The sequence below is a fragment of the Pipra filicauda genome, unplaced genomic scaffold (assembly GCF_003945595.2).
Source record: "Pipra filicauda isolate LSUMZ 115617 unplaced genomic scaffold, ASM394559v2 scaffold6_size6359152_pilon, whole genome shotgun sequence".
In the NCBI taxonomy this organism is placed as follows: Eukaryota; Metazoa; Chordata; class Aves; order Passeriformes; family Pipridae; genus Pipra; species Pipra filicauda.
In genome coordinates this window covers 3,679,819-3,707,803 of record NW_024104865.1, presented here as the reverse complement: position 1 = coordinate 3,707,803, position 27,985 = coordinate 3,679,819, and the positions used below count along the sequence as shown (strand labels likewise).

Here is a 27,985-nt window from a genome sequence, read left to right as displayed (position 1 = left end):
CTCCTTCCTACAGCATATCATAACTGTTCTGGGTACTTCACATTTGCTACTTTTGCAGAAGATTAAGGCATTCAGGAACTTGATTGATATATGACAGACCTGGCCTAAGCCCTGCTGGAAGTTTTCCGGATTGTTGCAGTCTAATTGCACAGTTCCCTGTGTTTGTACCTTCTTAAGGCTGGGCAAATAGGCAAACAGCCATAGCATTGGACCTTGGGGGCATACATATCCACCTATCAAATGCCTGATACCTCTATCAGGAAGACTGCCTCCTTCCACTGTAGTCTTCCTGTTTCAATCCTCCAAGCAGCTTTTCCATGTTCTTCAGTTGTCAGTACAGATGGGATAAAGTTTACAGGTGACTTTTTCAGTATATTCAGTGATTTTTCTCACTGCATCTGGCATCAAGTACTCTTCTCTTATATCTTTGGAACATCTGAATGTAGCTTTTCTGTCATAGCTACCACTCATCTTCATTTTAAGAAGTCCTGCAGACTTCTTTACATTATTGAAATCTGTCACTTAAAATCACTGTGTAGATATTATCACTGAGACAGCATTAGGCATGAGATGTAAAAAAGACAAAGTGAATTTTGCCACTGAGCCATTTAACCATTAATTCAAAGCTTCATCTCATTTTATCTATCCATGTTGCTGATCTATAACCAATCCTTTTTAACAGCATGGCCGACCACTAACCAGATGTGTTTGCACAACAGCCAAGTGTAGACTGTGATTACTGGAGTCCTCCACCTGTTTTAGCATCAACACTAGCAATTGTATAATCCACCTTCAAACACAGTTGAGCAAGAAAAGCAAGGCAGAATTCCAAGAAAGCAACAAACAAAGTCAAGTGCAGAAGGGCTGCCTGCAGCCCCCTGTGCTGTGAGACAAGCAGCTTATCTCACATGGCCATGTGAGACAAGACAAGTATGGCCATGTCTTGTAGCTGAACTATCAGTGTGGTTTCACTATACTGTGGTGACTTTTAGAATTTATGCTGATGCAAATCAACTGCTTTAGTTGAACAAGACTTATTGTTAGACTTATTTAACAAAATAACACAAACAAAGACTTGGAACCCACATGCTGGGAGACAGCAAAGAAAGTGGCAATGAATCTCTGAAAAAGCAAGTTGGCACCACTGCCCAGGCAGAAATGGCACAAAACACCAAGATCTCCATGGATACTACAGTAATAGAGGAAAGAAGAACAAAACAGGGATTCAGATCAATTTTAATAGAGACAAAATGCTGTAGTTTGGCAGCCCTGCTAGACACAAAATAAAATGGTAGACCTCCAGGAAGAAAGGGAGAAAACCCCAGTTGTCGAGATTACTCCTGAAGATTACCAGGATTACTGATTGGTAACTGTTGATTTAGAAGCAGTTGTTCAGGGTGTTCTTTGGGGGCAAGAGGGAGCAGACAATCAAGATGGAAGGCAGGAGAAAACAATCAAAGCAAACAAACATACATGAAGTCCTGCAAAAGAGAGGCTAAATTACCAAGAACATCTGAAAAGGGGTGTATTATATTAATAAAGTTTAACTGACCTGAAAAGTTAAAATGCAAAAATGCAAAAAATTAAATCTTTATCCTATGGCAAATCATAAGAAAATATAATGAAAATTACGCAATATTGAATTAGAAACTTCTGATATCTGAAAAGTTGTTTAAGAATACTACATTAAATATCAAAGAAAGTGACAGAAGCTTTTTCAGCTAAACTCATGCTTAAGACGGTAAGAAAAAAATCTCAACAGTAAATGTGGGCACTAGTTAGGAAACAAAGAGTTAATAGCAAAGAATAACGTAGCAATTATGAATCTGTGCAGTTGCTATAGCAAGGTTTAAAATGGTGTATATGAAAAAGAAATGTTCAAAATACCATAAAAAGACTCTTTAAGTATGTAGGGACCAAAAAAGGTCAGTTGCCTAGATATCAGAGCAGGTAGAATTATAAATATCGTCAGGGAAAAAAAGCGAAAGTTTACATGCTGTACTCGGAAGATAGCAGGATGAGACACTGATCTCTTCGTACGACTGGGTTTTGGTTTGGTTTGTTTTGTTTTAACCTAGGCGTTTACAGGCACCGCTGCGCCTGGGAGGGGGAAAAGCGGGCACGCTCAGGACGGAGGGAGCGCGGGCAAGCCGGAATCCTCCGACCTCGCCGGATAAAACGGCCGAGAGAAGGAAAGCGCCGACCCGCGGCCCCGCTGGCACCGGTCCTCCGACCCAGCCGCCGCCGAGCGCGGGGCGGCCCGGCAGCCGGGGGGTGGGACGCGGAAGTGCCGCAGCCGGCGGTGCTGCCCGGCAGGAGGGCGGGAGACAGGAGCGCTCTCCAGGGGCGGGCACCGTGGCGGCGCGGCACAGGATGCTGGGGCTGGCGGCGGGGCTACTGGCGGCAGCCGCCGTGGCGCTGCTGCTGGACTGGTACGGGCCGTCGGGGGCGCCGCCGGCCGCGGGGCAGCGCCGCCGCTGGGCCCCGCATCCCGCCCCCGGCGCGGCGGCCGCCGGCCTGCTGTGGGTCGTGCAGGTGAGTGGGGCCGGGCGGGGGCGAGGGGCGGCCGCCGAGCTGGGGGCAGAGCGGGCACACCGGAGTTACAGGTGTTTTGCTAGGCTGCCCGAAAGGTAATGGAATACATTCAGTGCCGGTAGCTCGATGTGCAGCTTCAGTGGAGCTGCAGGTTGAGCTCTGGGGAGCGGGAGCCCGAGGCAAGAGGCTGTGACCTGGCGACCCTTTGCATGACAAAGGGCCCGGAGACCAGTGGCCCGTCCAGGTGACCGGACACTCGGAGACACGGCGGGAGCGGACGGCCCCCAGCCTTCTCCCACTTAGACTGTGAGGATATAAAACCCCAGGGGTTCCTGTTTTCGGGGTCCCTCCTCGGAGGCACCAGCTCGAGCTGTTATTTTGTTATTTAGTAATTGCACCACGATTAAATTATTTTAAGGATCTGGACTTCTGAGACTCTCGTTTGGGGAAACCTGGGGTCGAGCCGGTAAGGAAACCTGGTCTGACTGTGAGTGTGGTGTGTGTAGCTGTGAAGGGACTTCGGTCCCAGCTCAGGTGGTATGAGAGTGATTGCCGGAGTGGCTCCTGGATGGTCGGACAGGGAAGTTTCCTTAACAGATAAGGTGGAAGCGGATAATTGGTAATCACCTAATTGTTACACTATATATTGCATCACTGCCTGATGCAGTATTGTCTAATATCCCGGTGAAAAGTGCAGGCTCTGCCTGTCCCTTTCCCCTTCCAAAACTCAGAAAGGTTGTGTGGCTGAGAAAATAGTTATGCCGATTTTTAGCAATAGAACGAATTAGACTAGTATTCAGAAGGTTAAATGTACATAGCTTTGTTTCCAGGCTAAACATAAAATCCAAGTTAACCTGGCATAGTCCTGGAAGCAAATTGTCACGTCTGAGTGCTTCTGTGGCCTCTTTTGGCTCTTCTCCCCGGAGCATTCTCAAAGCACTTAGTGTAGGACTAGCTGCAAAGGTGTTTACATATTTGCAGCTAATGGACAGCTGAGTTGTCACAAGGGTTGCTGTGCATTTCCTTCGAACAAATAAGCTGCTTTTACTGTTTTGTTTTTATTCCCAAACTCAAGAACACTTTGTCCAAATGTATTAACTGCAAGTGGTGTTCTTAGTGCATGACCTGGCGCATTATTAGTCCTTTTGTTCTCTCCATTTGCTGTGTATTTTCAAAGTAGGGTTTTTTCAGTAATTTTTCCTTAAGTGACTTAAGACTTATTTTTACTGCAGAGTAGATTTCAAGACAAGATGTATGTTTGAATTAATGTAAGTAGAGCCCCTATCTTGAGTTGCTATCTTGTGAAGAGTCAACTACAGCAGCATATTGCAGCTGCAGAGCTATACTGACAAGCAGCGTGCACAGCTTCATGCTTCTCTTGCCATGTTTTCTCTGGTTGTGTTACTTCAAGTGCAGTTCTCCCAAGGATAGGTCACAGCGCAGATAATTTAAGACTTGGCTTTACTTTCAAGTGGTTGTATTCTCTTTCAGGCGTCCCCTTTAGCAGCTGCTTTATCGTTGACCTAACTTGGAAATTAAGCAACCACTAAATCCAGCATTGTGCCTGATGATCTTGTGGGAAACAGGCTTCAGGCTCCCTGGTGACTCCATAGGTCTAGCCTAGGTCACTGGATAGAGGCCAAGATAATCCTGCAGTTCCTTGCCTTGTTTTTCTTCCCATCCACAGGACTGTCTTAAACTGATCTAAATTTAATCTTTGTACTACAATCTTCTGCTAATTGCTCTTCCACCTTTCTTATATCAGGATTTCCTTTCTTACCCAGTGCCGAGTAGACACTCTAGTTCAGTATTTGACAAGTTTACAATTATTTCTCCTGTTTCTCTCAGGTAGATTCATTCTACTGTTGCTCTAGACCTTATAATTCTCCCTTGTTAATGCTTGCCTGTCCTGAACCACATCCTTGCTAGATAAGGAATGTTGATGGTGATTTCTCCTCACCCCTAAATCTCTTCCAGTCCATTTTGATGAACGTTACTGCCTATGGTGCAATGAGAGAGGCTAAGTAACCATATCAGTCAGAGGGAGGAGAAAGACAGAAGTGCAGCAGGTGGGCTTTTTTACCTATATTGTAGGGAATTAAATAAGAGCATTACAAGCTTTTCACCCTTCCTGCTGTCTTCTGTTTTATTGTGATACCTTTGGAAGTTAATTAAAAAAAACCAAAAAACAAACAACCCACTCCACTCCCAAGATCTTCATATTTCAGGGTTTTTAGTGATGAGAGAAACTTAGTCCCAGCTCTCAGAAGTCCCAGCAGGACACTGAAACTCTTTGAAGTTAAAAGTTAAGCCCTTTCTAAATTTTAAACTCATATCATAATAGGAAGCTCTTTGTGGAAAATCAAGCTTCCCAACCATGCTCTGCTGTAAGGCTGGAAATTTACATTCTCTGTAGTTACCGGTAGAGCAGGAGTAAGGTTTCCTGTAAGACTTCTTTTTTCTTCAAAATTAAAAAGTATAGAAGTTTTTATTTTTTCTGTTTGATTGCTGAGATACATGAATTGCAAATCCACGGGCTGAAGAGAAGTGAAACAAGATGTTGTATCCTTGTCAGTGATTCAATGAGGTTTGATGTATTGAGGTAGTTTTGCTGTGCTCTTTGATTCACACTAGCTTGAATGTATCAATAGAAATGAATTAAGGTTATGTCTAAAAATGTTTACCTTTTCTGGTATCCAGTTCTGATCTAGGCAGAAGTTCCATGTAATTCCAAATGGAGAATTTTCCTAAGCAGAATTAAAAAGCTGTATACAAGTAATATTTTCTACATATGCAGATGACTGAATAAGTAGAAGTAAGGCATTTTGTCTCCAAGGTATTTTATCTGAATTTTTCAAAAAGTAAAGGCTTTACAAGAACAGGTTTATTAAATTGAATGTAAAAGGTAATGTTTTTCTTTCCAAGTGATATTGTCAAATGAGCATGGGCATGTGTTACTGTTTCTTGAGCATCAAGTACCATTTGTTTAAACAGAAGAGGACAATTTATTAGTTGATTGACTGAAGTGGAATGGAATGTGGAATTGAAAGCATTCACCCAAGATTTATTTTGTACAGCCCTGAAAAGCCACAGTATAAAAAAAAAAATCTTGCTTGTCTAATTTTTCCCATCCTGCCCCAAATGGTTCTTCTGATGTGAAGGCTTTGACTGGTTCAGAAACAAACAGCAACTTTTACTGTTATGTACAAGTCATATCAAGACTTCATGGGCAATCTTTGCCTTCTTGAAGGCACATGGAGTGGGATCTAAACACACTCATTAGATCCATTAAAAAGCATGGAGAAAATGTTAACAATCCTTTCACCCAGGTACTGGAAGTGTCCCATCAGGTACAAAATAAGTTATTGGTATACTTCAAGGCCTAGGTAAAATTTAACTCTTCTTGCTTTGCAGAACTATTTTGTGTTCTCACTTGCAGCAAAACCACTCCATTGCACCAGAAGCTCACAGAATTTGAAAGGCAGCAGGTCACTTACAGTCATCACAACTTACTGTGCATAGCTAAGTACTTCCCCATATTATTGTATGCCCTTAGTTTTAAGGAAATTTTTTTATTGTGATTTTTTTATGCGATTTAGGGATTAGAGTTGCAATATCATATGCTTGTTCTGCTTTTGTTCTGCCCTAGTCATCCACTTCTTGTGCCTCCCTGTATCTGTAATACTGTTGTGAATCACTATGATTGCCCTGATGTTGCATTCTTATGTTGGCTTTGCAGAACAATCTGGGTAGCAGTAACCCTCTACTTGGGACAATGTTTCCTTCTTCTCTTTTGCAGGTGTCAGATATTCATATCAGCAGGTTTTGGGATCCCAAACGAGCTCCCGACTTCGAAAAATTCTGTTCTGAAACAATTGACATAATTCAACCCGCACTTGTTCTAGCAACAGGTAAGCAATTCAAAAGTGTGAATTTCCTGTTGAGTGTGCTGTCAAAGGAAGAGCAAATAAGCAACATTTTAGGATCTCAAGAGAGAACTTTAAAGTGTTAAGGTGTCTTAAGCAATGGAAATGAAATTGCAGCTGAAGATAGACTGCTGGAAGCAGAAGAGAATAACAACTCAAGAGAATTAGTTTTTGCTTAATGTCTTGAGTCTGATGGTGAGTTTAGTGTGTTTTATATGTAACAGACACAATTATGCAGGATATTGTTTTCTTAATATTTGTTGCTACACCTTAGTCCTTGCTAGCCACTACCTTCCTTCTTGTCCTGCTATGACTGTGTGAACAGAAGTGGGAATGGTTCGAACTTTAATTGGAGCTTGAGGCGATACAGAAGCTGTGCAGTTAAACAAAGCTCTTATGACTAAAATCTTCAGATATAGTGAATGCCTAACAGTTTGCTTTGTTTTGGCATGGCATTAGTGAAAGTGTTGCGGTGATGTGGTCAATAGATGTCCGATGAGGCTGCTGCATCTACATTAGAAGGCATTTCCCCTTATAGTAACCTCTTGGACCAGGTACAGGAACATCCAGATTGTACTCAGTAGGCCTGCAGCCTTTTACACTCAGAGGCAGGGATGCATGTCTAGTTACAGTAATTGTATAAGCTGTGTAGGCCTCTAGTTATAATCTCACCTTTGTACACCTCCAGGTGACCTGACAGATGCTAAGACAAGAGATAAACTGGGGTCTGAGCAGGTAGAAGAAGAGTGGAAAACTTACCAGTCAATCCTGAAGAGATCAAGAGTCATGGAAAAAACCAAGTGGATAGACATCAAAGGGAATCATGGTAAGAAGGCAATCTGTCTTTCCTGTGATTGCAGATCACAGAATATAGAGGTAAAGTGTTAGTAGTCACTAGTATGTTAGTGGTAATTATGAATCGAGAAGGGCTTGCCATCCACATGTCTACTGAGGGCACACTTTGTTTACAGGCACTTACTGGAGTTTTACTACCAGAGAAGTAAGTCTTTTTCCTGGCAAGTTGTAGAACATACCGTCAGATGTTAGATTCCAGGTCACTAGTTTATATACCACATTAATTAATGGAAGGGCAAAAGGTAACCTTACCCTACTGAAGAAATTGTTTCAATTTACTTTTCATAGATTTCTCACCTCCCCAGACCCCAGGTTTAAGTTAAAAAGGTAGCAATAACACTCCAGCAGGTAAAGAAAATTTGGGTTCTTTTGAATAGAAAGGACTAATGGCAGTTTGTACACATCACAGTTGTTGCCACGTTCTAGTCAGACAAACTCAGGTTAACAGCCTTGTAGGCTACATAAACCAGCTGTTACAGGAAGGGCAGAACGAGAAAGCCTAGCACTGGGTGGGTGGGGAAAAGTACATGCTTTGTCATATATACTGATTTCCCTATCAGGCTTCTGTTACCAGCCTTAATGGAGAGGTGGAACCTAGTTGAAGTACAAACCTCCCCTGGTTGCTGTTTGATTTACACACACTATTCTCTGATGCTATTGCTACTTTATTTTCTGTGAATGAGTTAGGTCTTACTTGTAGAGAATTCACCCAAACCAAAAAGCTTCTGAAAAGCTCTGTGGTCAAAGTGGAGAGAGCTTTAGCTGTTGGCCACTAAATAACAGTTTACATTCCCACAACAACTTTATCTTTGAATTGAAACTTAAATGAGAAAACTGTTGCCACTTTTAGGTCAACTGCATCAAGTGTATAATGTCTTCTCTGCAGTTAGACACTCTGCTTGTCCATTATGCATTTAAAAAAAAATAGCTCTTCAGCACCTACTGAGATCACTATATTTGAATACTACTAGGTTAAATATGGGGGTCAATGATCAATTTGATCTGAAAGTTTCCTCATTTCCTTTTTCTCTTCCTTACAGATTCATTCAACATTCCACACCTGGATAGCATTCAGAATTATTACAGGTACTTTTATTTACCATACAGATGCCGTTATATTCAAGGTCAAACTCACTAAACAATATTCTGCTTCCAGTTATCATAGTTTTTCACTGACTTTCCTATAGTCCAGCATCATATCTGCTATTCCCTCTGTCTTTTGCTTTGTCAGTTAGTAGAGCAGAATAGTTTGATAAAATAGAGAATTCTTTGTGCAGACTTATCTCTTATCCTTCTGTGTTTAATACTGAATGGGTTAAATCTGTTCACGTCTATAAAATGTTCTGTGTGTTGTGTTCAGTTTCCTCAGAAAAGTTGTGATATATTTTTGTAAAAGGTGTTCCCAGAGAATGTTTTTCCTACTTAAAATAGGTGGAAAAAAAGCAAGCTAAAACTTCTCTTTTTTTAATATTCTTTCTGTACGCCCAAAGGGATTTTCATGTCATATGGGTCTTAATTTTATTTGAGCTGTTTCTTCCCATCTGAGTCATTTTAGAAGACTGAAAGTAGAGAAGTAAGAAGGCAGATGATGATGGGAGGACAGATATTCTTCAGGGATATTCATATGAGATTTAAATGTGAAGATAGGTGAGGAAATTTTCCCCCCTTCAGCCGGCTCTATTGCTGGTACATTATAAAGGTAGGCTCAGTTGTAAATTGTGTTTATCTTCTCAGTTTCTCTTGCCCTTCACATCTGAACACAAAATCTTGTCTCATAATATTGATGGCACTTTCAATTTTGACTCTTTGGAACTGGAGGAGGAGTTGGAAATCTAAATTTTACTTCAACTCAGGCCCTTGAGCCATCCTCTTTGCAAAAACATCTGATAGTTCAGCTTGCTTCAGTTCCCTGTGACCCAGCAGGAGCAGACACATTTTCCCACAAATTCTATGGTATGGGATCCTATAGCAGCTGCATTTGCAGGAGAACGTGGAATTCACATGGGCATTTACCAGGAGGGGATGATTGGTGCTAATAAGTCTTTTGTAGGTGCTAGTGTAGGTGCTAGAGCACATCCCTATGTCTTTTGCCAAAGTTGTGGCTACATGACAATCTAGTATCAGTCTCCCACTCTAGTTTAAGGCTGCTATCAGAAGTCCTAGTGAGACACAAGGGAAGATGTTGCACCAGTCAGTTCCCCGGATCATCCCTGAATTGTTGTTTGTCCTGGACAAGCCTGCTGTTTTGTGAAGATGTATGGATCACCTGCCTCTAATCCACATTGAAGATGTACTGATAGCAAAAGGGATTGGAAAGAATTATGGTGAAATTTCCAAGAAATTTAGACAACCTAGGAATTTGAGTGAAATTCTTAGTCAGGTGAAAAAGTCTTTGCTTATTAATTAAGTCTCTTGCTAAACTAATGTGTTCTCACGATGGCAATGCTGCATTATAGTCTGTCATCATAGCAAAATAAAGAAACTTCCATAAGATTAATCATGCTTTCTACCTAAAATCGAAGAATGGCACTAAAAGTCCTCAAAAACTATTAAGCATCACTCAAAGCAGAACCATCATACAGGGATAATTTTGTTAATCTAATACTTAATTAGAACAAAAATATTAAGAAAATGTTTAGTCTTGGTCTAGGAGAGAGAAGATGGCAGACTAAAATGGAGTTGGTTTTTTATATATAAAAACATAAATAATATGAAAATATTAAAATTATAAAAATAGAAGCTGGAAAAAGCAGTTATTTGCCACCACATTCTGGTGTTCATTATGTATTAAAATTAAAGAAGGCAGCAGGTTGTATTGATATACAACAATATTCTTACACAAAACCATGGGTTCCTATTTCATGGCCACAGGATTATCAGAGGATGATTTAACTGTTACACATATTCTAAGAGGGACTAAAGGTAGAAATCTTAGGATTATGATACTGAGCTTTCCAATTCTCTTATTGAAGTTCATGATGTTCATAAAGGTAACCATAACTTCAAGAAAATAAACATTGTGAGAAGGTTTCCATGGCGTTAGAAGTATTGCTTTATGTTGAAAACTTGCATTTAATATATTGGCTTTTATTTTATTCAGGACAACTTTTCAGGCAGTTTTATTGTTTATTCTGTTTGGTGGAGGAATAATGCTATGAACTGTTTTCTGGTTTTCTATGTTCAAACTATACTCATCATCTGAACTCAGGAATGTTTTAGCTTCCATATATCGTGCAGGGAGTTTAAAAAAAAAAGCCAAAAAACAAACCCATACAAGAAAGCCCAGCCGAAAACCCCAAAAGAAAATTAAAAAATGCCCCCCCCCAATTGAACCAAATGAGTTTTAGTTAATTTTAGATTTATACACAATTATTTTAGTTACAGAATTCAATTCTTAATAGAGGAATTTAGTAGCTACTATTCGTTGGAATGTTATCTGTCTTTGCCAGTAGAAGATGTACACAATTCCCATCTAGCGTAAAGTATCAAAAGCACTTCAATTTTATAAGTTAGAAAAACTGAAATTATCTGTTGTCAATGGAAGGAGAGAAAGAAACATGTATACATTATTATATGTATTTATTGTAACCAATATTAGGATAAAAGCACAGGAGAAAAAAAAAAAGGTGGAATTAGTTGACATGTCTTTTAAGTCCTCCCCTATTCACAGTTCTTTCTTAGAATATTTGAAGATTAAGATTCAAGAGTTCAATTAATATTCAGTAACGTGCAAAAGAATAGCAACCCTTTTTCTGCTCTCCTCTTACTCTTTGAACAAAGAACTCTGATGACATTCCACTGACCTGATAATGACATTACCAAGAGAACTGGTAAGATTTGCTACATCAAGAAATAAAAAAGAAGCAGCAAAGAGAAATGCTGCCTTCTTTACTATTTATAAGATTTAATGTAGTGTCTCTGTTTTCCATCTTTTGGAAAATAACTGAAAAAGTTCAACATTTCTTTGCTTCAATATCATATTCCATTAGCCAAGAGCTGATTATTCTACATGAGAGTAACTTAAGAGAAATCTAACAAAATAATGGAGACAAGACTTGATGTCCCTGATATGCTCTAGGTGAGCAAGGAAAAATTCTTTTGGATACCATGATAAACACAGGACAATTTTTATTTTTAATTTGTAGTTCTCCTTTAATTAAGAATTGTGTAAGATCCTGCTGTTCTGTCATCTCACCTGTTTGTTGTACACTGCTGGCCTATCCTTTATCCATAAAAAAGTACTGTGTTGCTCAGGGAAAGCATATTTGTGCTAACGTTTTTTTAAATGTTTGTGTGCTAACTTGCTGCTTGTCTTAACACATAACCCATGTAATGCATCTTCTTTGAAGTACAGATTTTTCAATGCCATTGACTTTTAAGAGACTACTGCAGTAACAAGAAGGAGCTAGATCTAATGCTTGCAAGGCATCTTGCGTTTATACTATGCAGGTCGCTGTTGTCATTGCTACAGGCTTTCCTAACAGCAATATTTCCACTTTATTTTGTTAGGAAATACTCTGCCTGGCGTAAAGATGGCTCTTTCCATTACATCCACACTACCTCCTTTGGGAACTATTCATTCATCTGCGTGGATGCCACACTCAGCCCAGGCCCTAAGAGACCCTATAATTTCTTTGGGATTTTAAACACGGTATTGTATAGGTCTTGCCATTCCATTTTGCTGGCCATTTTACTTCTGTAGTGGTTTGTTTGGAATTTTGATTTGTTTCTATATAGAAAAATTGTTTTGAATATGTATGTTTGTCTAAAAGAGTGTTTACATTTTTAAATTATTATGAATGTGGGACATTTATTTAGAAAAATTAGATTTTGAGACCTTACTGGTATTGGGACACTCTCTGGACATTAAGTGGTTGATTTAATATTGGAATTCAAACAAGTAGGAGAGAAATTTTACCTCCTATGTAAAGTGTTACTTTTGCTTAACTTTAACAGCAATAGCTGAGTAATATTTTTAAGATTCAGCATCTGAGTTCATTTAGTTAAATGACTGAAGCATGTGGTGCACAGGTTCTGTGGTCTGTCATGCCTCTACAAGGCCATCTAGCAACTCAAGAAATGGTAAGGATGATAATTGTAAGGTAAAGATGTTTGTAAAATTAACTTTTTTGCTATATAAATAAGCAGTAGAAAGGATAAGAATATTGTTTACCAACATCTATCTTTACATTTCATTCTTCCTGTGTTAGATTGCAAAGAAGGCATTGAGCGTCTGGTTTTCATTTTCTTTTTCCAACATCAGATTTTAGGGTTACATCTAGTGGTATAGTTGTTCACACACAGGTCCCTGAAGCAACTCAACTCAGAGTATTCCCTGTAATGAAAGAAAAAAGAAAGAGAGAGATTAATTGCATTCTTCATTAGTTTCTTTCTGCTTTCCTTTTGCTATTCTTTCACAATAGCCTGAATGTTAATCAGATTTGTTTGGTTGTCTTTCAAACACCTGTCCATTTCAGAATCAAATGGCAGAGCTATCTTTGATGGCAACAGAAAGTCTGCACAGCAACCATACTATCTGGTTTGGCCATTATACCACCTCAACAATCATCTCCCCAGCCCCAGGAATACGAACATTAATGAGGTAAAGTCTTTTTATCCTGCGTGTTTTCAATTTGAAGTACATTTCTCGCCTCACTTAACATGCTTAACTCTCACTTTTCAGGTTTTCTGTAGTGATATTTCCTTCCCACCCAAATAATCACAATTCTTTTATTAGTTCTGCCACAGCCTATTTATGTGGACATCTCCATACAATGGGTGGGCTTATGCCAGTGTTGCACAGTCAGCACCGTGGTGGCACTCTGGAACTCGAACTGGGAGACTGGATGGATAACAGAAGGTAAGTAAAGCCTAGGCGAGCAAATTATTATATGAAGCCCACCTGACTCTTCTGTGATTCCCTCTTAGGCTGTCTGGTGAATTTGAAAAGAGCATGAGATTAGAATGACTGGTTGTTACTATTAATGCTTTTGAAAAATGTCTTTGTGTGTAAGTTTGGGATTTTTTTCCCATACTAACAGTGTGCTAATAATGTACATCATTTTTTATTAATTCTTGATATATAGAAGTTAAAAAAGGGACCTCTAAATGTCCATTTAGTATGTGTTGTGTTCAAATGTATATTCAAAAATATATTCAAATGTAGATGAATAAATTGTAAAAAAAATCAGCATCATTACTTCAAAATACCCATGCTCTGCACTAGCTGTTAGAATTCTAGATGCATAAGTAGTCTACATGAGAAATGTTACCTTAACAGCATATCAAAACACATCTGATGCTACATGGAGTGTATAGTAGTATATTAGCTTTTATTCTGCAGTAATCCAAAGAAGATACTTGTATGCATACAGGGAAAGGGCACAGTGGGGTCTTGGTCCATAACTAGAGTACCTGCACAGACACTGTAGTAATGTATATTATATTTGAGTTATTTAACTTATTGTTCATCTATCTGATTCGTGTGAAAAATTCCATAGGTCTTGCCACTTTTAATTTTGAGTACTGCTTCTGTGATTTATAATAAAATGAACCTAATCAGAGGTAACCAGCTGCACAGTAGAGTTGGTTGATATAGAATCAACTACAGAAGAGAATAAATGGAAAATAAATCAAAGAAGTTCTGTTTAGGAACTTGAGAAGCATGGGAATGAGCTGTGCATGCTCATTTGTTTGTATTAACAAATTTTTTTTCTTTTCATTATAGGTACCGGCTCCTTGCATTTGACCACGACCTCCTTAGTTTTGCAGATCTTAACTTTGAAGAATGGCCTGTAGTTCTCATCACCAATCCCAAGTCCTTCCTTTACAGCAGTTCTACTCATGAACCACTAGTCAAAATCCTTCATTCCACTCATATCAGGTACCCTGTAGTCTCTTGATTTCACAGTATTTAACTACATATATATATGTGTATGCACAAAGCTTTCTTTTAAATGTGTGCCCACTGTTCTCAGAATTCACTTTTCTCTGGAAGATTATTCCTGAGAACTCTCTTCGTATCACATATGGGATAAAGAAATTGTGTAGAAGTGATTCATGTTTATTTATGCAGTTATTTCCCCTCAAGTCAGTTGAACTTTTTTATGTAACCAAAGCTGATAGAGTTAGATTAATATGTAATCTGTGTTGTTTAAATCTGTGTTATTTATGTCATGTGTTCATGTTGCCTCTGCCAATTTCAGGATTTTGTCTATGTATTTTTCTAAGTTTCTCTATTCACTTCAGACTTCTCAGCCTCTTGTGTTTTAGTTTTACATCCTTTATATATTGAAACATAAGAAGCTTCTGATTTTCCAATTTTCATGTTGGTTTTAAATCTTTCCATCTTTCCATTTCCTCTTCTATTTAATTTTTTCATTTATATGTCAAATTTCTTGGCCCTTTTCAACATTTTGTATTTGCTATCAGACCAATATGCTTGAAGTATTACATACACAGAATTACAATCAAAAAAGGTTTGTCATACTTCTCATTTAAGAAGTAGTGTCCAGTAAGTGTCTTTCTTTCCAGCTGCCTATTCAGAACCTTATCTCAACATTCTTATGATTATATTAAATATATGAACTAGTAGAATAGTTCACCATAAATATATGAGACTCCTTTATTTGACTGAAACTGGAATGCCTTTTGTATTACCAGAAATGAAAGAAATTATATGTGTAATAATTTAAGTCTACATTAGCATGACTGATTCTCTGAATATAAGCACTGCCAAGTGATAATACATCTGTTGGTGTCTGAGATCTGTAATACCAGTCTTGCGTTCCACTCTGTGTCTCATAAATGTGGTTACAAAGACTGAGAAGTTTATATTCTGACTAGCAAAGAGACAAAAAGAAGAAGAAAAAACCCACACCAAACAACAAAGGACTTTAGAGAGAGAGACTGGCAATTTTTAATGAAGCCATCTATAAGTGTTTGATTGTGTCTGTATGTGCAGGAGGATGCATCCCATTTGTGTTAGCAAATGTTTTGAAAGCAAGGGTTCTAAGATTATTTCTTCAGGACCTTATGATCTCTTGCCACTTTTTTGTGTGTTCCACAGCCAGTTTTCTATCCTGTTCTTTTGTGCAGTGCCATATAGAACTACATTTTTTAGCTGTAGGAAAGAGCTACTACCATGTTACCATTGGCCTACTGATACTTCACTGTTTTAACTTCTAAATCTTTTGAACTCTAGTACAAGGTACTAAATCCTTAGGGACTTCTCTTAAGGAAGCAATGAGAAGTCTGCAAGTCCTGTAACAAATCTGTTTATTTTGCTCTTTATTCACTCCTTAGAATTCTGGCATTCTCTCCTTCTGTCATTGTCTCTGTCAAAGTCTACATAGACAGAGTTCACTTGGGGAATGCGCATCAGGTGTCTGGTCCTCTCTATGTGCTGAAGTGGAGCCCACAAAACTACAGTGAAGGGTACCATCACATAGATGTGACTGTCCAGGTGAGGTTGGCATTCTTTGTATTAAATTTTTTTTGTTGTTGTGATGGCTTCTCCATCACCCTTCTGCATCACATAACTAGGAATAAAATACATGATAACAGATTTCCTTTCACATTTGTCTGATTACAAAAAGCCAAAGGACGCTGACTGCTGAGCACTGAAATATAAAGCAGCTGGACAAAAGAAAGATTTCTTATTTTTCGTGAGAAATATATTAAAACATGACAGAAGAGCAAGCATGAACTGAAATTGGCCATAGATGTCAAAAATACAGGAGAGGGTTCTTGAGGTACATAAACAAAAAGCAGAAACAGAAGGAAAATACTGGCCCACCATTACACAGCAGAGGTAAATTAGTCACCAACAGTGTGGCAGAGGTTCTCAACACTTCCTTCACCTCTGTCTTTACCAGCAGTGTTGGGCCTCGGGCCTTGGAAACAGGGGTCCAGGTTGATGCAAACACAGCCCCACTGTCAGTGAAGGAAGAGTTGGTGTGTGAACTGTTACAGGAGCTTGACCCTACAAATCGATGGGCCCTGACAGTTTCCACCCGAAAGCGTTAAAGAGACCTGGCTGACGTTGTTGCGAGGCTGCTCTCTGTAGCCTGGGAGAAGTCGTGGGGAGCGGGGGACATCCCAGAAGACTAGAACAAGGCTAATGTCACCCCCATCTATAAGAAGGGCTTAAAGGAGGATCCAGGAAATTTTAGGCCCATCAGTCTTACATCAGTCCCTGGGAAAGTTATGGAACAAATCTATGTGGAAGGCTATCACAAGTCAGATGAAGCACATGATGGGGAAAAGCCAACACGGATTCACCAAGGGCGAATTGTGTGCCAACAAGAACATTATGAAGTTCAACAAGGATAAGTAAGAACTTGCACCTGAGAAAATGTAATCCAGGCTTGCAGCACAGGCTGGGATTTACCTGGCTGGGGAGCAACTTCGGCAGTCCTGGTGGACAACAAGTCAATGGGAGTGAAGAGTGTGCTTGTGCAGCAGAGAAAGCCAATGAAATGCTGGGATGCATCAACCAAGGCATGACCAGCAGAGATAAAGAAGTCATTATCCCAGTCTACCGAGTGCTTGTCAGGTCACACCTGGAACACTGTGCTCAGTTTTCTTCCGTGCTATGACAGGCTGGAGAGAGGGTCCAGAGAAGGGCCAGAAAGATGATGAAAGGAGTGGGAAGCCTGCCATGTGAGGAAAGGCTGAGAGAGCTGGGTTTGTTTAGCCTCGAGAAAAGAAGGCTTAGGGAAGACCTTATCACCATATTCCAGTATTTAAAGGGTGGATACAAAGAAGATGGAGAATCTGTTTTTATAAGGAGTTGCATGGAAAAGATGAGGGGTAATGGGTGCAAGTTACTCCTGGGGAGATTTTGATTAGACACAAGAGGAAAATTTTTCAGAATGCAAACCATCAGCCATTGGATAATCTCCCCAGGGAAATGGCAGATTCTTCAAAATGGGGCACTTTTAAGATTTCATCTGGACGGGGTGCTGGGCCATCTTGTCTATACCGTACTTTTGTCAGGAAAGGTCGGACCAGATGATTCTTCAGGTCCCTTCCAACCTGGTATTCTATGATTCAAGTAATTGATCAAAACTAAATTTTTAGTAACAGGAAACAATTAACTTTTACGGTTGTCTTGGGAAAAACAATTAATTGAGCTTGATCAAAGAAAATATGGCATCATGGTAACTCAGAAGGCAAAAGTGCTGGATCTGAAAGATTGGAATGCTGCCTTTGATTAACTGTTTGAAGTTCTTTTCATGATTTCTTACAGCCTGATAGGGAATATAGTTTCTGTTTCTCATAATATAAAACTTAACTGCTATTAGATTACTGTGTGCAGAAAACCTTTTTCAGTGACTGCTTCTGTTTTTACTACTATATTTTATTTTTGTACCTTCAAGTGATCGTTGAAGAATTCAATCAGACTGTTATAACATTCTGCACAGCTAGGCATTATTTGTCACAGGACAAGAGCGATACTGTTTTTTTTCTAATGGCCTTTCTGTACTGCCCAGTGTTCTACCTCCTACCTTGTTACCAATTTCTGTGATGCTTTACTTCAGAAAGTGGTTTATTTTGGTTTTTTTTTCTAATTATGAAGAAAACATGCACAAAATTGAGAAATATTTGAAGAGGGTTATACAGGCCTGTGTAGCAATAGTTTGCTTGCAAATACATCCTTGTTATCAGATAACTGAATGGGATTTTTTAAAAATTAATTTCTTTTGGTCTCCAGTCGTAAATCACTATTATATTTTGTAACTGAATAGTTTTGGAAAAGTGAGGAGAATGAAATGTTACCTTAAGTCAGGTACCTGAAGAAAATATGAATACTCAGTTGCTGGACATTGTTTCTGGGATTGTCTAAATAGCATCTCAGCTGTAATCACGCTGAACATACTGAACCCTTACCTATAAATAAACCATTTCTTAGGTACTGGAAGATAAGGTGTTGTACTGGGTTTGTGTGGCAAAGTATTGATAGTGGGAGGCTACACGGGTGGCTTCTGTGAGAAGCTGCTGGAAGCTTCCCCCATGTCCAACAGAGCCAGTGCCAGCCGGCTCCAAGATAGACCCGCTGCTGACCAAGGCCAAGCCAATCAGCAACAGTGGTAGTGCCTCTGGGATAGGGTATTTAAGAAGGGGGGGAAAGCTACTGCACAAGAGCAATTGTGGGAAGAGAAAAGAGGAGCAAGAATATATGTGAGCTCTGAGGTCAATGAAGAAAGAGGAGCAGGAGGTGCTCCAGGCACCGGAGAAGAGATTCCCCTGCAGCCCGTGGTGCAGACCATGGTGAGATAGGCTGTCCCACTGCAGACTATGGATGTCCACAGTGGAGCAGAGATCCACCTGCAGCCCCTGGAGGACCCCACACTGGAGCAGGTGATGCCTGAAGGAGTCTATGACCCCATGGGACCACTGCACTAGGGCAGGCTCCTGGCAGGACCTGTGGAGAGAGGAGCCCACGCTGGAGCAGGTTTGCTGGCAGGACTTGAGCCCTGTAGGGGAACTATGCTGGAGCAGTCTGTTCCTGAAGATTGCCACCTGTGGATGGGACCCATGCTGGAGCAGATCAGGAAAAACTGCAGCCCATGGGAAGGACTTGTGTTGGAGAAATTTGTGGAGGACTGTTTCCCGTGGGAGGACCTCACGCTGGAGCAGGGAAGAGTGTGAGGAGGAAGGAGCGGCAGAGACGTGATGTACTGACTGCAGCCCCCATTCCTCATTCCTTTGTGCTGGTGAGGGAAGTAGGTAGAAAATTTGGGAGTGAAGTTAAGCCTGGGAAGAAGGGAGGGGTGGAAGAAAGGTGTTTTTAGGATTTGAGTTTACTTCTCTTTGTTCTACTCTGATTGGTAATGAATTAAGCTAGTTTCTGCAATTAAGAGTCTGTTTGACCATGATGGCAATTGCTGAGTGATCTCTCCCCATCCTGATCTCGACTCATGAGCCTTTCATTAAGTTTTCTCTCCCTTGCCCAACTGAGGAAGGGGAGTTACGGAGCAGCTTTGGTAGGCACCTGGCACCCAGCCAGGGCCAACCTGCCACAGATGTCAGTTACATATGCAGAAATATCAAACTGTTGAATAAGTGAAGCACTGTTATTGTTTATCAATACTGGTTTGTGGCAAATACACCAGAAACAAAGCACAATGAAGCTTCAAAATATTTTTATATGGGCTATTACCTAGAATTGAATTTTCAGAAAAAAATTGGTGGTGGGATCAGTAAACAGTCACTGTCTTCCACAAGTTGCTGAGTCTCTGACAAGTTCTCTTTCATATGTAGCACTTTCAGACTCTGATCTTATAATCACCAAGTTACTTGAAACTGTAAAATCGACAGCAAGTAATCATTTGTGGGTAGAAGTATTTAATACAGCAGCATGCTAGACATGCATGCATCAACTAGATCTTTCTAGAAAAGCTTCAGTGATAATTAGGAACTTGTTATTTTGTGTGCTACTGGTATCTAATTGTTCTCTTACTTTATATCAATGTAGGATGCTTCGGGAAGAATTGGCACACGGGGCCATATATTTGCTATGGAAGAAAACCTCTCTCTTAGATTTGACTTTTGGCCATCTGTGATTCTTCTCACTGACCACTATGTTTTAGTAAGTACTTTCATCATAACAGCTGTCATTCCATTTTGGCTTCCCAGAGCTGCAGTAGGCATTTTCCTAATTCCTGGTAGACTCGAATGCAGTTCACTTTTTCCAGATATGACTCCATTGGAATTCCAAAATACTTCAATTTTCTCAAGTTGCATGATTCAACCACAAATGTACAGCAGTGGTTCATGCAAACAGTTGACCTCCTGGATTTAGTTCACTATTTCCATTTTTGGGCATAGGTATACCCACATTTTGTGCAAGCAAGAAATTGAAAAGAAGCTACTGGACATGGTAGGAAAAGGAAACATTATTAAAAAAAAAATTCACTGTGATCTGTTGCAATATGTGTTCTGGCAAGAATGCTGGAAATATTCTCACTACCAGCTGCTGACATTATAGCTAGCTGCAGCAAAGAGGAAGGCAAAATTCCTGTCGACTTCAGTAAGTTCCAGGTCATATCCAGATGTTACAGCTCAGTACATGCAAAGAATGCATGTCATAATAGTTTAGGTGCACTTTTAGAACAACGTAAGAGAGTCCACGTGACTGTATTCATATTACTATTGGCTCAAAGTTATGATTTTTGTTAATCAGTAACAGATGTTCTACACTGTCTTGAACTGCAGTTCTCTTTAGCACTCAAAAAACGTCTTGCCTAGGAAGTGTATTTGTACTTTTTCAATTGATGTATTTTACAACCTCCATTTTTTTAAAGATTCAGGTCTATCACTTTCAGCCATTCAACTGAATTCAAGTCAGTATGAAACAAGTTCAGTAACTTAGAAACTCTTGTTTCTTTTTACTCCTCATTTCAATGACACCATCAAGCTTTGAATATGTGTTTCAGTTAGAAATCTTTGTACCATTCTGTCAATGTCCATAAGGAATGCTCCAAGGCTGGTACTACTCCACAGCTGGCTTAGAGTCAAAACTGTCTTTTCAGGCTCGTGTGCTCTTTGGACTGATTGTGCTGATTCAGATCACCTTGCTTGTTGTTTTCAGATACCTCCAAAAGCCAGTACTCAAAGGTATGAACCAATGTTTGTGGGTTTTAGAGAATCATTTTCCCCTAAACTTTTTACTGTTTATCTGTATGCTAACAATAGGTAAGTAATTGCGCTGTTAATGACCATATGTGTTTTGCATCTACTACTCTGGGGTTCGATTGGTTTCTCAGAAGCTACTGTTTTGCTTTTAAGGGTACTTGGAAAACCTCCAATATATCAAATAAAGTAAATTAAAAACTAAAAACTTGAGCAGGCATCTTTGTTTAAACAAAAATTCAATTGATTGAAGTCTAAAGTTTTATTTTAATTTTCTCCAATGCATAGGGAAAGGAATGTTTTATTTTGTGTTAGTTCTGTATGTGTGCTTGCTTCACTACAGTTGTCACAGAATTCTTTGTCACTTGAGTGGAGAAACAGATTTCCTTCTGCAAAGATAATTTTGTTAATTTTTGCATAGAACATGAACAGGAGTGGGTCTTTCTCAATATTAAGGCCAGTTCTATCATAACTTGATATTTTTTTGGTGATAAATCTGGTAAATTAAAATTACTACTGTGAAGCTTGTGTGCTTATCCTTTAAACAATTATTTGAACCACACCTTACTAATGAGATTTTTCTGGAAGCCACCTCCCTTCCTATTCATATCGGTGTTTGTCCCTTCCTTTATACTCATAATCACGTAGCATCCTGAGGTAACTACAGCAACTGCTTACATAGAAAAAGAATAGATTTTCTGTTGCCTTTATGGAATTTAGCAGCTAAAAATTAAAAGAGCTGACTCTGTGATCAGCTAGGTCCATGTGGACCATGACAAATGCTTTACAAATTACTGAACAAGTCTCTTAGTGCTGTTGATTTCCAAATGTCAAGCTTGCCCTCTAGGGGTTAATTCTTTCGAGAAGGGCAGCCACATAATAGTTGAAACTCCACAAGCTAACTTCTGTAAGGCTCACTTGGTCTCAATCTATTAATTGTCTGCTTCAATTTAAAAGTTAATATTGTTTTTTTTCTGCTAACACACTTATCAGAATACTGTCATTTTAACGCCTAGCCTTCATTTGATCTGAGTTGCTATCAGATCTTACTAAGTAGATTCAATTTAAAAAAAAATCCAGTTAATCTGGTCCATGCTGACCTGTCTTTCTGGATTTGCACAGTTACTGTTTTGATTTTCTTAGTTTTCATTTAATATGTACTTTGTCCATGTTTTTCATTCTAGCTAACTTAATTTTTTGGGTATAGAATGGTTGTTCTATTTTATTTACATACAGTAAGTGTATTCATTTAGAATGGCAGCTTCCTCTGCTGTTTTTAATATAGATTTGTGTATTTGTCAGTTCTTTACTTCCAGTTATCACAGTAATGGGAGAAATGCATTCCTCTGCATTTATTCTGTAGACATACAAAAGATTACTATATTCCTTATTTAATGGAATGAGTGCATAATGTGCAGATTTGTTTCAGAAAGACCAGTATTTTTTTTATATATATATATGGGGGGGGTGGGTTGCAACCTGAATTAAGTATATTTTTCTTAAATATTGTCTCTTTAGAAAAGCCAGGATTATTTACTCTGACTTCGTACTCTCTTCATGTCTTCAGTAAAACAAACACCTTCTATTACTCAATTCTGGTTCTGAATTTGTACACCATTCTGGGTAAGTAGCATAGAGTACTGGAGGACATAAATTAGTATTTTGAAATTACACATTATATCCTGATGAAAATTAAGACTTCTAACATTTTGGAGAACAGAAAAAATCTACTTAAGTTACAAAATCTCTGTGGAACTTGAAAAGTTTATGTCCAAAGAGACTAAAGGTTTGTTTATAAGATCCTAACTTAGAATCCCTGAATTAATTAAACATTTAAATTGTTAAATTGCTCTCCCTTGGCGTAAAATGAGTATATGGAGGGTACGTTTCACATGACGTGTCACTAAGACATCTCAGCTCTCATTCTAACAATTTTAGCTTATTCTCCTCTGATATTATGTTACTAAAATAGCTACTTTCTTGGCAGTCAGTGTAGTATGCACAACATAGAACAGCCTGCCTATTTTAACTTCTGTGCTGAGCCATGCTGGGATTGTTTGTGACTGCGTTTTTCATGTCTTACTGTAATTCTGGGAAAAAGCTACCATTTGAAAGGATCTACCTTTTCACTTCTCTTATGAGGAAGATGTTATATGTCGTGTTGAAAATTGTCACAGAGATGAAACAAAAGTATTTTTGTTGCATGCCACAACTCCCTGGTATACCAAATTTTCACATCCAGGATGTTCACCCTTTTGCTGTTTGTTGAAGATGAAAACATCTTATTACTCTGAACAAGCAATAAGATGAAAACATCTTATTACTCTGAACAAGCAATAGAGAAGTCACTTTCCCCAGTGAACTGTTTTGTGCTCAGGAGTACAAAAGGCCGTGTGGCAAACAGCCATGTCTGTGTTGTGTTTCCTGATGGTGCTGTATGTTTGGCTTCCTCTCTTGCAGGACCGTGGTTTGTAGGTGAACTGATAGATGGCCAGTGGGGGGCCTGTTTTTCCTTTGGGGTGTTCGTTGGTGGTTCCTTCTTACAGGGCAGTGTGACATTTGTGGTTGGGATTTTACAGGTACGTATTTATAAAAATTCAAGCTAACAAATTGCTTTTTTCTGGGATTTGTTTTCCCAATTTTTTTTAATAGTTTTATAAAGAAAGGAGTCTTGGAAGGACAGAGGAGATTAATGGCCATGCCTGACTATAACAGATCTTTCTTAACTTTCTGCAAATTTAAAGGGCAGAAACAAAGGAGGTTGAGCATTATTTTCTTCAACTTCTCTTTTCCCCTATTTGATGTTGCTTTGGACTCCCTGGATGTCTGGATTAGAGGCCATCTCTATAGATTCACTTCTCTAAATTTTCTGGTTTTGTCCTCGGCTCACACACAGGTTGCAGTGACGAAGCAAAATAAACTGAGTGGCCAGGGCAGCCCTTGCACCCTGAATAACTCTTCAGATCAGTAGGTGTCGCTCTCCAAGCACACAAGTCCAGTTTTCCCAGCAGTGGTTTCCCCAGCTGCCATTCATCTGAAAGAGGGTGTAGTTCCTTGGCATTTAAGCCTGACCAAGCCAGTGTTGCCTCCTCCTTCATATTCCCTCCCTTATACCAGTGCTAGGACTTGTCTGACACCACAGCGGGCTGGGTCAGAGAGTTGAACTGATATAATGATCCTCCATTTTTACCATAGTAGCTTTTGCCAAGTCTGTCTCCCTGAATCAGCTCCAAGAGAGGTCAGATGCACTTCAGTGCCTCTCATTGCAAGGGAGTGGACAAGAATGCTTGGCCTGAGACTGAGGCACAGGCACTATCAGCTCTATCAGCTGCAGAGTCTTGAAGTGCATCCTGAGGTTCCATTTCTGGAAATCGTACTCAACCCTTAGAACGGGACAGTTTTATGCGCTTATATCTTTGTATGCCTTCATATGCTACCCAGAACACCTGTCTGGCTTATTGTCATAGTTTTCTCTGCTCTTTTTTTCAGATGTTGTTTTTCAACCTGCCGTTAATGGCCTATCTGTGCTGGTGCCTGTTTTTGCGATGCCGGGGTCACAGCTTCCGCTCTCACATCCGTCACGTCCGACGCCTCACGGCTGTGCTTGTTCACCTGGCAATGGCACTCCTCCTGGCCTGGCAGGTCTATTCCTGCTACTTCCTACAACGAACCTATGGGACCTTGGCTTTCTTCCTCTCCCCAATGAGAATGTGGCTGGTGGCACTGACCTCAGCTCTCATTTATAAAACCTGGACACTGAAATCATCTGAGCTCAGAACTTACATAGTAGAAATGAAAAACTGTCAGAGCTCCTGAAGTACAGTATAATTATTCCAAATTCTTTGTCTTAAAAACTGTCGAGGTACAACCTATCGTTTTGTGATGCTGGAGTTCCATGCAGCTCAACCATTAGGTTGAGTAGTACCATTAGGTAGTAAGATCTGAAGTTGCACCTGCACTGCTACAGAACTGTATTAAATAGTAAATGTACAACAAGATGTAGTACATAGTTTTCTTGTATTATACCATATACTGTATAATATATGTTATACAATACAGTTACACATTCAGTCAAATGTATAATAGTGGGTTCTTTGTGATACAGAACATGGATATGTCTGGACATGTTTGTCTATAACTGTGAATGGAAAAATATTTTTGATTTATTAAGTTTTTTATTTTTATAATGCTGGGAAAAGTGAGCATAAATCTTGATAATGAGCTTCAGGATTTTTGCTTAACTTTGATTTTTATTTCAAGATTTACAAGATTTTTACAAGAGTAACTACAAGACTAGACCAGATGTCTTTATGAAGTAATAGTGGTTGCAGAGGTGCTATGGTGGCCTTCACAGTAAGAGTCCTATGCTTATACACTTTCAGTGCATAATGCTATATACAAGCAGATTATAGGCTGTTAGGTGTGTATATGTGTGTTTGTGGTCATGTTTACCTGAGCTGTGGACTATTGCTCTTGTTTCCAATTCTCCCACAGCTGACCAGTGAAAAGACAGTGAAAGATCAATGTTGCTGGGATTTTCACCTGTAGTCAGAGTTCAACGTCAGAGCAAGGGAGACTATGTCCTCAGGATGGGAGATCCTGGAGGAATTATGTGGTCTGGTGCCTACAATGTCTGTAACTGAGCAGGTCAGGCCTGTGTTTCTGAGTCTCAGTCAAATGCACTGAAGAGTGACCTAAGGGAACTCCTTTTTTTGTTTTCACTTTTTTTGAAGTCCAAAAATGATAGTACAATTAGTTGTATTTATGAAGAATGCAAGGATCCAGAGCCAAGTGAGCCAAGGTGCCTTGATTTGTAAAGGAAAACACTGGGTTGCTTTACAGAAGACTGCTGTGAGTAGAACATTTAAAATACTTCAGGTAATTTTACAGTAATTTATTTATGGCTCCTCAAAAGAAAAAGGAGAGGTAACTTATTTAGGGCACCTGTGACTGTAGTAGAACATAGGAAAATAAACTGAATTGGAAGAAAATGTTGACTACAACAAAGACTTTTTGTTATTTCTAAAAGATGACAGTTTTCCTACTCTTTAATTTGTGTTCTTCAGTGACTGATGATTGTAATAGAGCTCTCATTTGCATAAGTTAAATACACTGTTAAGACAATACAGAATGTCATTTGTTGCTACATAAGTTTGTTTTGCAAAGCTGTTAGAAAATCAGAGGCAGGGCACAAAATGTATTTGTGAGAAATGCTACTGAAAAATTAATAATGACATTTCACAATTACTTTTATGTGATAAGGGAGCATAAGAACTGGCAATAAAATACTTCATATTTCTACCCTGTGACAAGACTGTGTTCTGAAGTGAGACTTTTTTTTTTGGTGGTGTTAACAGTCAACTGCAACATAAACAAATCTCAATGCAATCATATGTCTATAGACTTAAAAATCTTACAGTCTGTCAAATACTTACTTTTTGGCTCTGTGGGCTGTGTTTGGTAGATGGATGGAACTCTGTTAAAGAGCTCTCAGTGCTATTCTTAGTGTGGCGAGCAAAGATATTTTGTTTGTAGATGCATTATCCCTGGCTCCAGCAACCCAAAGAAGAATCACATGCTCCTAATGTGGTTGATGTGTGAATTATATATGTATGTGAGAATAATGTAATAAATTTTGAGAGGAAGGGGCTCTCCTACTGTCCTGCTGTCACAGTGAAGAGCACACTGTAGAAGCTTAGAGCTTTACCCTACACAGGAATCATCTCTGACCTCATGCTCTACAGACACAGCTATTGCAGCTTTTTGTTGCCTAAAAGACAAGTAAAACTTATTTTGTCTCATGTTAATTCAGATTTTCTCCTTCTTAAACAGTTTTCCAATATTCTAAAACTTTAGTAGGAAAATCCTAACTTTCCTACTTGAGCTGTACACTTTAACACAGGAATATTTTATTTACCAATACTGTCTTTGAAGTTTCTTAATTCTTTATATCTCAGTTATTAGAGGCTAACCTCTAGTCTGTGCTTCTAATTCAGCAGTCCCTATCATGTAGGCAAGTGGTTGCCCAAGTTAACTATAAGTAACTAAATGCACAACACAGGATGTTTTCCCTTCAAATTCAAACAAAATAAATGGGGTTTGTAAAATGTAAGCCATCTCCTAGAATCACCACTCACTTAAAGAACTACTAGTAACTGGACAAACTATGCAGATAAATACATAAATTATGATAAATCTGGGATCCACCCTTTAAAGAAAATTGGATTTGCTCCTCTGTTGGCCTGTGGTGCCCAGAAGGCACAAACCAACATAGCAGACTGAAACAAGACATTCCAGTGATAACAGATCCTGGGCTGTCCTGATGAATTGCCTGGGTTTGGTCTTCTTTCAAATAAAGCCCTTCTGCTCTCTGAAAGGCTGCATTTTTACTGAGAAGATAACACAATATTGGCTGTAATGTATCTTAGCATTTACATCAGTCAGCATCAGTGTAAGATCTCACTGTGTTACATGATTTAAGGCATTTTTTTTTCCAGTTTATGGATGAGTAGTGGATAAAAATATTTATTGATTTTTCTATTTGAAGAGAAGCAAATGCCTTTGGCATTCATTATTTCTGGCATATAATTTTCTTTTGTTTAAAATAGTATTGATGTTTCAGGGTAAGCATGAGAATACAGAGGTCTGTTGAAGTCAAGAGTCCCTTACAAGCTCTTTATTGGACAAATCAGAGCTACGTGATGAGAGCAAAGCACATGACAGATCGTGCAACCAGACTGCTGAAGTAAGTACTGTACATACTGCTGGGGGACATGAGTATGATCTGTGACAAATCAATCTTTCATAGTATAAAAGCTTCTATTACAATACTCTAGGGTTGCTTTGGTTGGGTTTTCTAGTCTGCATGGAGGAGCTCATTTAAAGTAGTTAATTCCCATTTTAAACTACCTAAAAGTACACTTGAAATTATTATTTGGAAAGAAAAAAAAAATCCGACAGTGTCTTCCAAATGCATTTGGTTGTCTTTTTTGTTTTCAAGTCCCTTAGAAAAAGTATGTGTAATTTTTCAT

The 27,985-nt window shown here is 39.2% G+C and overlaps 2 protein-coding genes across 11 annotated transcripts in view; one reads left to right on the top strand and one right to left on the bottom strand.

Moving 5' to 3' along the window:
• Positions 1-160: 160 nt before the first annotated feature.
• Positions 161-26,266, top strand: TMEM62 (transmembrane protein 62). Of its 2 annotated transcripts, XM_039389038.1 has the most exons (15): positions 161-1,366; positions 2,079-2,535; positions 6,335-6,446; positions 7,150-7,287; positions 8,357-8,402; positions 11,826-11,967; positions 12,794-12,918; positions 13,054-13,176; positions 14,044-14,199; positions 15,621-15,780; positions 19,798-19,911; positions 20,855-20,939; positions 22,473-22,577; positions 23,415-23,533; positions 24,444-26,266. In XM_039389038.1, exons 2-15 carry the CDS (start codon positions 2,374-2,376, stop codon positions 24,768-24,770), a joined length of 1,914 nt encoding a protein of 637 aa, XP_039244972.1. In that variant the 5' UTR covers positions 161-1,366; positions 2,079-2,373; the 3' UTR covers positions 24,771-26,266. The 2 variants fall into 2 exon arrangements, with proteins under 2 accessions (XP_039244972.1, XP_027604582.1); XM_027748781.2 differs by lacking the exon at positions 161-1,366 and having other exon boundaries at positions 2,074-2,535.
• Positions 10,879-27,985, bottom strand: part of PTGR2 (prostaglandin reductase 2) — a 36,145-nt gene continuing 19,038 nt past the window's right edge. For all 9 annotated transcript variants that reach the window (XM_027748806.2, XM_039389049.1, XM_039389052.1 and 6 more), the window contains one exon: positions 10,879-12,651. The gene's annotated coding sequence lies outside the window, so the exon portion shown is untranslated. The remainder of the gene's footprint in view (positions 12,652-27,985) is intronic.

Excerpts from the sequence above, each read along its gene's own strand:
- TMEM62 (XM_039389038.1), top strand. The coding sequence starts at position 2,374 with ATGCTGGGGCTGGCGGCGGGGCTACTGGCGGCAGCCGCCGTGGCGCTG. Across the intron at positions 7,288-8,356 it reads AGACATCAAAGGGAATCATG|ATTCATTCAACATTCCACAC; the intron begins GTAAGAAGGCAA and ends TCTTCCTTACAG. Across the intron at positions 22,578-23,414 it reads GAATTTGTACACCATTCTGG|GACCGTGGTTTGTAGGTGAA; the intron begins GTAAGTAGCATA and ends CCTCTCTTGCAG.